The sequence below is a fragment of the Strix aluco genome, chromosome 25 (assembly GCF_031877795.1).
Source record: "Strix aluco isolate bStrAlu1 chromosome 25, bStrAlu1.hap1, whole genome shotgun sequence".
NCBI classification, from domain to species: domain Eukaryota; kingdom Metazoa; phylum Chordata; class Aves; order Strigiformes; family Strigidae; genus Strix; species Strix aluco.
Genome location: NC_133955.1, coordinates 2,700,006 through 2,712,363, shown reverse-complemented (window position 1 = coordinate 2,712,363; position 12,358 = coordinate 2,700,006). Strand labels below are relative to the sequence as shown.

The 12,358-nt window shown below is 58.9% G+C and overlaps 1 protein-coding gene across 7 annotated transcripts; it reads left to right on the top strand.

Moving 5' to 3' along the window:
* The first annotated feature begins 12 nt into the window (after window positions 1-12).
* On the top strand, window positions 13-11,533 carry LOC141934832 (alpha-1,6-mannosyl-glycoprotein 4-beta-N-acetylglucosaminyltransferase). 7 transcript variants are annotated; one of them, XM_074850613.1, is made up of 6 exons: window positions 13-129; window positions 3,030-3,177; window positions 4,386-4,699; window positions 8,737-8,871; window positions 9,147-9,294; window positions 10,290-11,533. In XM_074850613.1, exons 4-6 carry the CDS (start codon window positions 8,761-8,763, stop codon window positions 11,432-11,434), a joined length of 1,404 nt encoding a protein of 467 aa, XP_074706714.1. In that variant the 5' UTR covers window positions 13-129; window positions 3,030-3,177; window positions 4,386-4,699; window positions 8,737-8,760; the 3' UTR covers window positions 11,435-11,533. The 7 variants fall into 7 exon arrangements, with proteins under 7 accessions (XP_074706714.1, XP_074706713.1, XP_074706712.1 ...); XM_074850612.1 differs by lacking the exons at window positions 13-129; window positions 3,030-3,177; window positions 4,386-4,699 and adding an exon at window positions 4,959-5,315 and having other exon boundaries at window positions 10,290-11,102; window positions 11,220-11,533; XM_074850615.1 differs by lacking the exons at window positions 13-129; window positions 3,030-3,177; window positions 4,386-4,699 and adding exons at window positions 5,703-5,734; window positions 7,957-8,154.
* The last annotated feature ends 825 nt before the right edge of the window (window positions 11,534-12,358 follow it).

Genomic DNA, 12,358 nt, shown 5'->3' with positions numbered 1-12,358 from the left:
TACAAACAAAATCCCTGTTTGTTTTACTGCAGCAGGATTGCATTCAAACACAGTGTGACATTTCAGTGCCTGAGAAGCAGTAAGCAAAGCAGCAGTGATCAACAGTCATGCTAATTCACAGTCCAACAGGTATGAGTTTAAGGAAAGAAAAAAGCATAAATGATCAAACAAAGGAATTATTTCAAAGAGGATTTGTAAGGCAAAAGGCTTTCTTGAATGTAAAGATTCTCTCACTGATGTTTGCTCTTTGAATGAAGATCTAAACCTTTAAAACCAGAAGGTGCTTTTCAGAGGAAATGAAGGGAGGGAGAAGAGATGAGGCGATAAGCTAAAATAACTGAAGCAGTGATGAAGGACTTGACTCTGTGTCTTTTCGAAGAGCAGTGGAGCAGTGTTGGCCCGTTGACACTGGAAAGCCCAGAAGCAATCAGTGATCTGGTTCTTGACTAAACAAGTTGATTTCTGTGAGGAAGAAGCAGCCCTGAAATTTTCTGTGGCTCTGGGTTGATTGAGGAGGGAAGGACACAGAGGCTGGGCCTGTCTGTTGTGTCCAGAATAAATTGGGCTGGAGAATTAATTCAGCAGGTAAACGTCTTGCTGCTGACAGATGGGGTCTCGTGGAAGAGCAGTGGCAGCAGAGTTGGTGCTGGGGTGCAGGTGAGCAACAGTGGGAATAGGAACTCTGGGCTGCGTTTTGCTGCCTATCGATGATTAGCTCCTATTTCACATCGCGTCTTGTCTCAAGGGGGAGTAACTGAACACTTTTCCATGTATAATGTTTAGTGAAGCTCCTGGAAGGAGAGGGAGGGAGTTCTGCCATCTCACTTTGAATTTAATATGCAAATACCCCGTGATCTCTGTGCAGCTGCCTGCGAGGAGCTGCTTGGGTGTGTGTCTGCCACTCTGTAAATCACCACCAAGGACAGTTTTGGGCCCCTCACTCCAGAAAGGCCATTGAATGACTCGAGCGTGTCCAGAGAAGGGCAACGGAGCTGGTGCAGGGTCTGGAGCACAGGTCTGATGGGGAGCGGCTGAGGGAACTGGGGGGGTTTAGTGTGGAGAAGAGGAGGCTGAGGGGAGACCTCATGGCCCTCTGCAACTCCCTGAAAGGAGGGTGCAGAGAGGGGGGATGAGTCTCTGGAACCAAGGACCCAGTGCCAGGACAAGAGGGAATGGCCTCAAGCTGCGCCAGGGCAGGGTCAGACTGGCTCTTAGGAAGGATTTCTTTGCAGAAGGGGTTGTTGGGCGTTGGAATGGGCTGCCCAGGGCAGGGGGGGAGTCCCCATCCCTGGAGGGGTTGAAGAGTCGGGTTGACCCAGCGCTGAGGGATCTGGTGGAGTTGGGAACGGTCAGGGTGAGGTTCATGGTTGGGCTGGAGGAGCTTCAAGGGCTTTTCCAACTGAGATGATTCTGGGATTCTGTGACATCTGCCCCACACTTGGACTGTGTTAGAGGCTCTGTGATGCTGACTTCAAACAAACATATTTGGGAAAACTGCCTCACAGTTCTCCTTTTCACTGCTGCTGAACATGTGTTGACCCCACCAGGTAAGTTTTGAAAGTAGGTCAGTCAAAGTAGAGATACTGGGCAAGAAAACGTGCTGTAACGGTGTTAACGGAGCTGCCTCCCACGATAGTGCAGCCAGGTCTGAGCTGTGGCTGCTTTGTGGTGCAGGAGGGGAAGGCAGCTGTGTGTAAAGGCTGCGGCTGCACGCTCTGAGTGTTCTGCAACACGTGGCAGCGTCTGTGCAGAAGGAAACTGCTCCAGGGCAACGGGTGAACCACAGCTCCCTTTTTCCGGTGGGGTTCAATACTGCTGAACTCAGTGATGAGCCCTCAGTGGTCATGTGGAGTTGAGTAAGTGAAACACAGTCAGCTTGCACAGTTACCCCTGTCTTGGGCAGGGGCTCTTCTTGGCTGGTGTGCGCTCTCCTAGGGAGGTCTCTGTTCCATCAAAGCCTGTTTCCTGCAGAGTCTGAGGCGTTTGAAGAACATGCTTCAAGGTGTTTTCCTCTATGCACCCCGAAAGCTCTGTTTTGCACGGTGATGCCAGCACCGTGTGCCTGGTTGCTGCTGCTGCTGCTGCACCCAGGATACAGATGTGGAGGGTGGGGGCAGAGATGTTCGGGTCCTGGCCCTGGGCTGGGTGGCAGGAGGACAGAGCAGGGTGGTGTCCCTCTAAAACTGCCCTCAGCTGCACCAGCTGAATGGGGATGGGAACAGCAGCCTGGGCCGTGCTCTTGCTTCCCTGAAGAAATACAGAACAAACCTTAGGACTGCGTGTTTCTGACATCAGTGAGAGCAGGAATATGTTCTCATCGGGCGTGTGGCATGTCCAGGATGTGCTTAACGTTCTGGGGCAGAGAGACTCCAGCACATCTGCTCCAGACAGTGAATGGCTTTGAGCCCCGTAACCCCCTGGGCCGCGGGTCCTCGCGTGGTGCAGGCAGTAAGGGCAGGAGCAGGGGGATGGGATGTTTCCTGCTCCCATCAGACGGGCTGGTTTCAAATAAGGATATTTCAGTATGGAGAGATGCCCTTAACCCAAAGAGGTGCCTCTCCTGTGCCCGCCTTTTTCAAGGCTGAAATGTATAAAATGCAGAAGAACGATTTTTAATCTTTTCCTTTGCAAGTAGCAAAGCTTACGCTGACTCCAGTGAGGGAGCCGTGCTGACCAGCAGCGCTGGCAGGGATCGGCGTGGGGACGCCCGTGAGGTGGCAGGGATGCTGCGGAGGCTGGGTGTGTTTTCCCCTTCCCCCTTTACCTGGGGCATGGGAACCTCACGCTGAGGTTTGCTCAGTGATGTCTGTGACTCCTGGCCAGACCTCAGCCCCAAGCACGGGGGTTTCCACCCCCTGTCCCCCAAGCCCAGCCTTTCTTGAAGGCTGCTTGCCAAAAAAATCCATTTTCTGTGTTCTTTAGGGGCGGGATGCAGTGAGGCTGGGATCCAGCTGGTCTCCACGGTCCCTGCCAGGGCTCTGGGCAGGAGAGAGTGCAGTTTGGTGTAAGATAATCACTTTTTCCTGTAGGATGTGACTCACAAGGGTCCCTGGTGGTGTGGAAACGGAGCCCCAGATTGGCCTTGTGATGGCCGGAGCCCCGATGCTCTCCCTGCTGCGTGGGGCCCTGTTTTACCTCTGCTTTGTCCTGCTCGGGCTCCTGAATAATGGAAGGACTGTAAGTGGATCTGGCCTGGCTCTCTGGTTTCCCCAGGGGAAACATGGAGGCTTGGCCACCCCCCTGGGCTCACCCTGCCCCTCTCCTTGTCCAGGATCAGGTGTCAGACAGGAGCTGAGCCAGGGCAGGGCGAGGGCTGGGTGCTGTGGGGAGGGTGGCCGGTACCTGCTGTGGGTCCCCGTGGGCCTGTTCCTCCCTGGCCCCCCGGGCTGGGTCTGCGCCCGCACAGTCGTGTGCCCACATCAAAACAGCCTTTGCACCCTGGGGCTTCTCTCTTCTCCAGTTTATTCCAAGAACAAGCAAAAATAGAATAGAATTGGAATAGAATAGTTGGAAGGGACAGAAACGTGCCTTTTAGCCCCATTTAAGCCACCTCTCTGTCCCCCAGGAAAATAATAATTATTTATTATTCAGCGAGTAGAAAGTGTGAGCACCATGTTTTGGGCCAGAGCGGGGTTTGTGAGCAGCTCTGGGGGCCGGGCCCCGGTTGTGCCTGGGTGCTGAGGCTGCGCCATGGCCCTTGCTGGGGGTGGAAATAGGAGAAGGGGCCTTTTTCCAGAACCCCAACCAGCATTTGGGATTTGCCCCGTAGCTCAGGGGGGTGACGGGATGAGCTGCCTCAGGCTGGGCTTGCAGGACTTGCTTGGAGGGCAGGAGGACCCAGGACCACATTGCGGTGGGCACTGGGGGCTGTGTCCTGGCTGTGGATTCCTCTCCCGCTCTGGGCCGGCTCATGGATGTGCCTGGAGGGGGTCAAATCCTGCCCTAGCTCTGCACCCTGAGATGGCTCGTGGGGATTCTGGTGGCTCTGCTGCACCCCGTAGCATGCTGTGTGTTCCCTGAAAGGCAAATATTTCTGCCTGTTGCACCCATGAGTGTTGGGGACCTCAGAGCTGCACTGGGCACCATGGGCCCCCCCCACCCTTCCCTTCTTCCCTGCAAGGGCAGGAAGGACCGAGCCCTGGTTCCTTCCTGCACAGGGATGGGGGTCATGGGGCATCTGCAGTGAGAAAAGCCCTCCCCGTCCTGCAGCTGCTGCCAGTCGTTTCAATACCCCACGTGAGCCACTAAACCCCACATCCCTTCCTTACCATGTGTGATTAAACAGCAAATCTGCTGGGTTGCGCCATCCCACCCTCTTGGGCCCTCACGGCCTCTTCCAGCCCCTGCCTGGGTGCAAATACCAACCTGCTGCTGCTCCAATGCAGGCAGGGCGTCCCCACTGACCTCCCTGTGACCCCACGGACACAGAGCCTGGCATCCCATCACGGGAATTTAAGGATTTAAAAATCAAAACAGCGTGGGAAGAGCGAAAGAAGCAGATCCAGGAGCCTGCAGACATCTCTTCCTCTCCTGCCCGGTGCCACCACCTGCTTCCTGCCCTACCTTGTCTCTCCACAGCGACCTTTGTCCTTGCGGAGGTGTCTGAGGCTGGTGGTTCCATCTGAACCGGGCAGCCCGGGCTTTGTGGGGGATTTGTAGAAGACTGAGCCTGGGAAGAGGCGCTGGGGCCTGTCCAAAGGTAGGAGAGGTCCAGGACAGTGAGGAGAGGAGGGAAATGGGATCCGAGCTTCTGTGTGGGTAAAGGGGGAGGATGGGAGGGAGGGAAAGGGAAGGATCTTCCTCTCCATGTGTAGTGTCGGAAGATGAGAAGCTCCTGGCTCTGAGCTGGGTGCAAGCAATGCTGTTGGGTGACTTGTGGGTGCTCTGGGGCCAGGTTCCTGCTGTGGGTCTGGAGGAGAGAAGTGGGGGGAGAAAAACAAGTCTTGGAGGTGGAGGAGCTGGGCACAAACTGGGCCATGGGAAGGGCCCCCACAAGGCCCCCGTTGGCTCGTGGGGACGGACGGGGCTTCGTTCCCAGCCAGCGCTGCGCTGCCCGGCGCTCCGGCCAGAAGCTGGAGTGTGTGGGGAAACTGGTGCCCCGTGGGGTGCATCCAGGGTGGGATCCTGGCAGCCAGCTCTGCCCTGGCCTGGGGTGCTGGGGGCTGCGGTTCTGGCTCAGCAGCCCTGGAGGTTTCTGCTGTCTCAGCACAAGGGCTGAAAAACAAATGGGGGTGAAAAGATGCAACAGCTCCACGGCACCAGACTCCTGGCTCAGCACACAGCGTGTCTTCACCCCAGCGCCACCCAAGTGGCAGGTTTGCGCGGGAGTTTGGGGTGCTGGAGCCTGGCGAGAGCCCTCGCGGGGGGCTCATACTGCCTGGGGGACTGGGGCTGCAGATAGCGGATGGGTGGGACCCAGCTGCTGCCATCGTGGGACGCCCAGTCCTGGGGGAGGAAGCTGAGGCTGCCCTACGGGGACCCTTTGCCCCATCCTGACTGGGGTCCCCACCAGCGTGGCCGGTTCACCGGGCGCTCGGCGGTGCGGGGCAGAGGCTGCTGGCGGACGCTCCTCCCGTGCGGGAGGCAGGCGAGGACTCGGGGTGGGGCTTTGCTGAGCGAGAAACCAGAGTCCAGCCAGTCCTTGGGAAGTTGCCAGGGCCGAGCACCCCAGCGAGACGGCGACGCTGCCTGGCTGCTCCACCGGGCGCCCCCACGCCGGGCGGCCGCGCACCCCGTAAGTCTCCGCTGCCTCGGTGGGCCCGTCCGGAGCGGTGCTGGGCAGGAGCCATCTCGCTGGTGTCACGGGATGCGGCTGCACGGGAGAGGGGTGCCCTGGGCCAGGGGTGCCTGGGGGACCTGGGTGGGGTGAGGGCACGTTTGTGGGCTGGGGGTCCCCATGCTGTCAGCTGCAGGGATTGGATCAGACCCAAGCGTCCCCGGGCCAGGCTGCCTGCGGAGACCCCCCTGTGCCGTGGGGGCTGTGGGAGACCTGGGTTGACCTAAAACTTTGGCTCCTGGAGTCCTGAGCTACTGAAATGCAGCTTTTCCCTTGCTCCTGCGGGATGAGCCCTAGAGCAGAGACCCCACCCCACACTGGCTGCCAGGATCATCCTGTCCCACGCAGCCCCAAACAGCCGCGATTTGCCCGCGGGGACATAGTGCTGCTACAACTTGCCATGTCCTCTGCTCAGGCCAGGGGTGATTTCTGGCACTGGGTTACACCCTGCCCCTCTCCATCCTGGGGACCCCCACGGGGAGGCGGTGAGGGGCACTGACCCACGATGCAGGAGACTTGGCCGTTACCCCACTGGGTGACACAACCTTTTTCCGTGCCTCAGTTTCCCCCAGCATGGAAAGGTGCTTCTGGCAGTGGGAGGGTGAGCCCTGGTTCTTCCCCCCTCCTCCTGTACAAACAGCCCCGCTCGCCCCAGCGCTGGAGGAAGCAGCTGGAGCCGCCTGCGCGTGGGGAGCATCCGGCCATTCCTCGGAGCCTCGTGGGACAGAGGCCGTGTATTTACTCGTTCTCCTTCCCCTCCACTGCTGGACTGAGTCATGGCTGCTGCGTCACATAGCCCGTTTGGCTGGGAGTCTCCTAACAAAGTGGAGGAGTTTGGCTCTGGGCGAGCGGCTCTCAGCAGCCAGCTGCTCCTGGCCACTGGCCCAATGTCCCCACAGGGGGATGGCTTTTGGGGACATCCCCAGTGGGGTGCTGAGCGTGGGGAAGGTGAACGAGGTGCTGGGCAGGAGTGGGGACAGGGATGCTCTGTGGAGGCCCCCAGAGCAGGAGCAGAGAGGATGCTGCGTCCCAGTGGTGTGGCCCCTGGTTGTGCCCATCTAGCTGGGCTGCTTTGTTCCTCCATGGGCCCAATTCGGGGCGAGTTACGGGGCAGCATTCCTTACCCCCTGTTCTGCTAAGCCCGTGATGCTGGACGGGCGAGGTGTTTGCCACCCCCTGTTCCCCACAGGCTCCCTGCTCCCACTCCATGGAGGAAACTGCTGCCTGTGGGGGCTGGGGGTGCGGAGCAGCACCTTGTTTTCCATCCAGGATGGGCCGCTGGCAGCCAGATGCCCTTTTAGCAGCCAGAAAAACCTTTGGCCACCCAGAGCATAAATACGCCCAGCCCGTGGCTGGCTGCCAAGCCTCGCCTTTCCAAGCTTGCCCCGTGGCCTCGGTGCTGCACCACAGATCATGGAGGTCCGGGCTCAGAAATCCACCTCCAGGGTGGCTTCAGGGCACGATGTCCCCTGGCCCAGGATGGGTCCCTAAAGCTGCTCCCCACTCAGCTGTGGCCCTGTTGCTGTGGGGGAAGGAGAGGCCGGGGGGCTTTGGGCCCATGGCAGTGAGCGCCCCCACTTCTCCCCACTCTGCTGTGACCAGGACAGAGATTTTTAAGCAGCTCCAGGACCTTGTTGTCCCCACGAGCGCTTCAAAGAACCAGCACTAACCAGAGCTCAGTCACTGCTGGGTTCAAGCTTAGGGGAGGCTGCTCCTCTGCTCCCCTTGGCTGAGATGGGTCTCACTAATGCCACAGCTCAGCTCAACCCTCCCTGAGAGAGAGCAGCTCGCTCTGTTTTAATCACTTATCTCTAAGTAAGGAGCCACGTTCCTGGGTGAGGTCAGCACGGCAAGGACAGCACCAGCTGCTGCATCACAGGGACCAGCTCTGCACTGGCCTGTTGAGATGCTAACAATCCCCAAAAGGACTTCTGGGCAGGAAAACAGTGGTTTTCTCCTTAAAACAAGCCCAGTCCACACTCCAGAACAATGGCAACAGAGGTGCTGCGCCAGCCTCTGCTGTTTGGGTGCCACGGGTGGGCCAGGAGCATCCGCTACGCACTGGCGGTTGACACAGTGATGAATTTAAGGAGAAGTCCTGGGTAAAGCCCAGCCTGTGTCCAGGAGGGCCGGCAGCTTTCTCAGTGTTTTACTACATGGCTTTTCCTCCCCGTTTACAGTCAAAGATGCTTTGAGCAAAACAAGCTGGCGCGCTGTGAGCAGTTTGGATGGGGCTGTCTGTGTCTGCCCCACGGGGCTGGGCTCTCACTTGGTCTCCAGTTTCTCCTCTTCCAGGGCAGACCTGGTCATATTTATAATGGAAAAACCCCAGGCGAACACAGGAGCCTTTTAGCCTCCTGCCACGCCTCTGCTACAAGGTGAAGTATCTCAAGGGCAGTACAAATTCCTTGAAGGTGACACTCTTTCCTCCTCCGGGATGGCTTTCTTGTCCTACCAAGCAAGGGACAGGGCAAGCGCAGCTGCCGGTGGTGGCTGCCCAGAGGCAGATGGGGAGCAGGGCAGGCAGGAGGGGCTGGGAGAGCAGCCCAGGCTCCTTTGAGACCTGAGCATTTCCCAGGGCTTGGTGCCACGTCCAGAGATCTTGGTGACTGCTCCTGGGGTGCCACCCCAACCTGAAAGCCTTCCCTGAGGTGTGTCACCTGCGTTTCTTCTGCCTGCAGCTGCTGCACAGGGTGTTGGTGGGGCTGGCAGGGAGGATTGTATCATCTGGCTGATTTTTTTCCTGGCTGGATTGCAGTGTCCCTCGCCTGCCTGCCTGAAGGGACGGTGTGTGGGTGCCTCCCGATACCCCGTGGCTGCCCCAGGGTGCGCACCCCTGGGGGCTCTGGGCAGAGGGGTCAGCCCCGGGGGTGCAGCCAGGTGCCACCTCTCCATCCTGCCCAGGGAGGGTGGTTTTGCCCAGGCTGTGTCCTGACCTGACACACCCCTTCCTCCTGCAGGCCTCAGCGTGCCGGCCCGGTGCTATGCGATGCTCCCTGAAGCGCTACCTCACGGCTGCGCTCACAGCCTCCTTCCTCCTCCTCCTCCTCTTTCTCCTCCATGGGGGCAGCCAGCAAGAACAGGATCCCCTGGAGGTGAGTCCTCTGTCCCACTGGGGCATCCTCCCTCCCCACCTGACCCACACAGACCCCAACCCCAGCTCTGCTCCCTTCCCTGCACTGTATCACCCCCACACCCCAGCTCTGCCTTCTCTCCCTGGGGCTGCCCCTCCACCTGAGTCTCCCCTGTGCTGGGAGGGCAGGACAGGGGCTCCCCCTAATTTCTGCCCTCCCCTGTTGTCATTCCCCCTCGCTCATGCATGCCCATGGTGCTCTGGGGTCTGACCTGGTTGCCTGCGGCTCCCATCCAGGTGGAGCTTAGGGGCTTGGCCCCAGCCACGGTCCTGCAGATGCTGCAGCCCGAAGGAGCCCAGCGCATCCTCCAGAACACGGATGACCTCTCTGCACTCCACAATGTCTCCTACCACCTCCTCGCTGGCTCCCTGTCACCCCACAAAAGTGAGTGGTCCCAGCACCCCGGGCTGAGCAGGGCTCCGGGTTTGCACATCTCTCCCAGCATGGACCTGCCCCATCACCACTGGGGTGGGGAGGGGTCTGCTTCCAGCCTTTGTGGGATTGGGGAACCCACTCATACCTGGTGCCCTCCTCCCCAGCCAGCCCTCGGTGCTCTGCCTGGGGAGATGGAGGGGGTAGAGAAAGGTCTGTGTGCTCCAAGCTTCTGCACTTTGGGACTGGGGTGACTACAGACATTTTGAGTTTCCCAGACCTCTATGGAGAGGGTGGCTGAGAGCCCATCTCCCTGGGGTTGAGTTTCCTGCTCTCCCATCAGGAAGATGGAGATAGTGGGGCTGGAGGAGCAGGACAGCCGCATAGTGTGGGAGATGTGGGTCAAGCTCTTGGACAGGCGCACGAAAAGCAACTCACACGCAAAGACCATGGGAAGGAGCTTAGGGCAGCCCCAGGCGAGCCCGCGCTGAAGCCAGAGGTCGAGTATGTGTGCGGTGCAGCACAGACCAGCAGCAAGAGAAGGTGCAGCGAGGCTGAACAAACGCAGCCACAGCTGGGCTGCGGGGAGGGCAGAAGGATGCCTCACCCCAGCCAGGTTGCACCCACAATGCGGAGCCACACCACAAAGCCATCTCTGCCACACAGACTGTCTCTGCACTGTTCCTTCCCCAGGTTTGGCTTTTTTTTTTTTTTTTTTTTTAAGGTGTTTTTCCCAAGTATTTCTTCTTCAGAGGAGCCCTGGCTTCCATCCTGTCCTCTTCCTGCTATTTGGGCCAATTTTGGGCACCTCCTGAGGCGCTGGGGGCTTCAGCTTCAGAAAGGACCTGCCAGCCTTGGACGTGGGGCCATAAATAGCATTGGCCATGGGGGCTGGCCATGCAAAGAGCTTTTTGCAGCCCCCTCCTTGTGGCTTGCAGGGGAAAACTTCACCATGGTGCATCCCAGATCATCCCTCAGCCTGCTAACGCCCACCCTTTGCCTTGCAGAATTCTTGGCGGTGGGACTGGCGTCAGTGCGGCGGCCACGTGGCTACTACCTCCCAGCCACGCTCCAATCCCTCTTCAAGCAGTCGACGGAGGAGGAGCTGCAGGAGATGGTGGTGGTGGTGCACCTGGCTGATGCAGACCCCAGGTGGAACATGCGTGTGGCTGCCAACATCGCCCACAAGTTTGCCCACCACATCCTCCTGGGCCGGCTCCTGCTTATCCACGCTCCCCACGAGTCTTACCCCACCCTGAAGGGCCTCAAGAGAAACTACAACGACCCGGAGGAGCGGGTGAGGTTCAGGTCCAAGCAGAACGTGGACTACGCCTTCCTCCTCGCCTTTGCTGCCAACCTCTCCTCCTACTACTTGATGATCGAGGACGATGTGTGGTGCGCCAAGTCCTTCCTGACAGCCATCCGCAAGGCACTGGCCTCCCAGGAAGGCTCCAACTGGGCCACCCTCGAGTTCTCCAAGCTGGGCTACATCGGTAAGCTCTACCGCTCCAGTGACCTTCCTCGCCTGGCTCGCTTCCTCCTCCTCTTCTACCAGGAGATGCCCTGCGACTGGCTGCTGGTCCACTTCCGCCTCCTGCTCACGCAGAAGGACGTCATCCGCTTCAAGCCCTCCCTCTTCCAGCACATGGGCCTCTACTCCTCCTTCCAGGGCACCGTCAACCGGCTGGAGGACGACGAGTTCCAGGCCGATGCGTTGGACCTTCCAGACAACCCACCAGCGGCCGTGTTCACCAGCATGTCTGTCTTTGAGAACTACGAGCCCCTCAAGGCTTACAGCACAGCAGAGGGGTATTTTTGGGGTAAAGACCCAGCAGCTGGCAGCGTTTTCTCCATCGTCTTCCAGCAGCCGGCGCGTGTCACCCGTGTCCGGGTGCGCACGGGCTCCGATGAGCGCCGGGGTGATTTCCTGCACGCAGGGGTGCTGGAGCTGGGCCGGCGGCGGCGGGCTGATGGCCGGGACTGCTCTGCCTACACCACCGTGGGCACCTTCGAGAAGGGAACCTTCGAGCAGCGGGGGCTGGAGAGGGGCACACCCGGCCCCGTGGAGTGCGTGAGGATCCGCGTAACCCGGGACCAGAGCGAGTGGCTCATCATCCAGAGCATCGATGTCTGGACCGCGTCAGGTACCTGACCACCCCTGTGGCGGGCTGCCGAAGCGGCTGGACTTTGTACTGAGAGGGCCTTTAATTCTTCTGCCTTTTTTGATAAGGAATTAAATTATTGAGTCCCACTGGCACTGCTGCTGGTCTCCAGAGGGTCGGCAGGTGCTGCTGGGAGGGGGCTGGGAGCAGGGCAGGGCGTACAGGCAGTGGCAGAGGCTTGGGAGTTTCAGGCTGGGCAGTAGAAAACATTTCCTCCTGGGGAGGATGGTATTACAGGACAAAGCTAATCAGCTAATTGACAAACCAAATAATTAACCAGGCAGTGGCATTTCTGTAATCTCTCCACGCCATTCCTTCCCCATTTAAGTTTTCTAACCTGCCCAACTCCTGATTTCTAACCTGCATTTTTTTTTTCCCTCTCCTATCCCGTTTCAAGCAGTTCCTGGGAGGGGTCAGGGGAAGGTGTGGGGATGCTGCTCCCCAAACCCCTCATCCTCCAGGATCAGGGATGTGGGGAGCAGGAGCCCTGCTGCTGGTGGCCCCGATGTCTCAGTGCCAATCAGAGGGGCACCGGCCACCAGATGGACCCAGCACACCGGCTCGGTCTCTGGTCAACAGCCACGGCAGCTGTTCAGACCCTTCCAACACATCTTCCTCCCTCTCGGGGGGCTGCAGTTCCCAGGCACCACTCCCTGTGTGCATGAAGGATTCACACTGAGGGGGAAGGATGGGGAAGATGGGCTTTCTAAAACGGGGAGAGAGGTCCAACGATTGAACACCACGGAATGTGGGAAACGTGACCTTAGTACAGCAAGGAGCTCTGGGTGCTTTATAGCCCAGCGAGGTGCTGAAGGGTAACACACAAAGCCCCCAGAAAGCTTCTGCTGGGATTGGTCTGGCAGGATCAGCTTGGAGGGCTGGATCCTGCTGGGCAGCTCGACCAAAAGCTGTTG

Bases quoted from the DNA above. Each gene is read 5' to 3' on its own strand.
- LOC141934832 (XM_074850611.1), top strand. From the start codon at position 4,977: ATGGGAAGGGCCCCCACAAGGCCCCCGTTGGCTCGTGGGGACGGACGG. The intron at 5,316-8,736 runs GTTTGCGCGGGA...TTCCTCCTGCAG, and splicing joins CAGCGCCACCCAAGTGGCAG to GCCTCAGCGTGCCGGCCCGG. The intron at 9,295-10,289 runs GTGAGTGGTCCC...TTTGCCTTGCAG, and splicing joins CTCCCTGTCACCCCACAAAA to AATTCTTGGCGGTGGGACTG.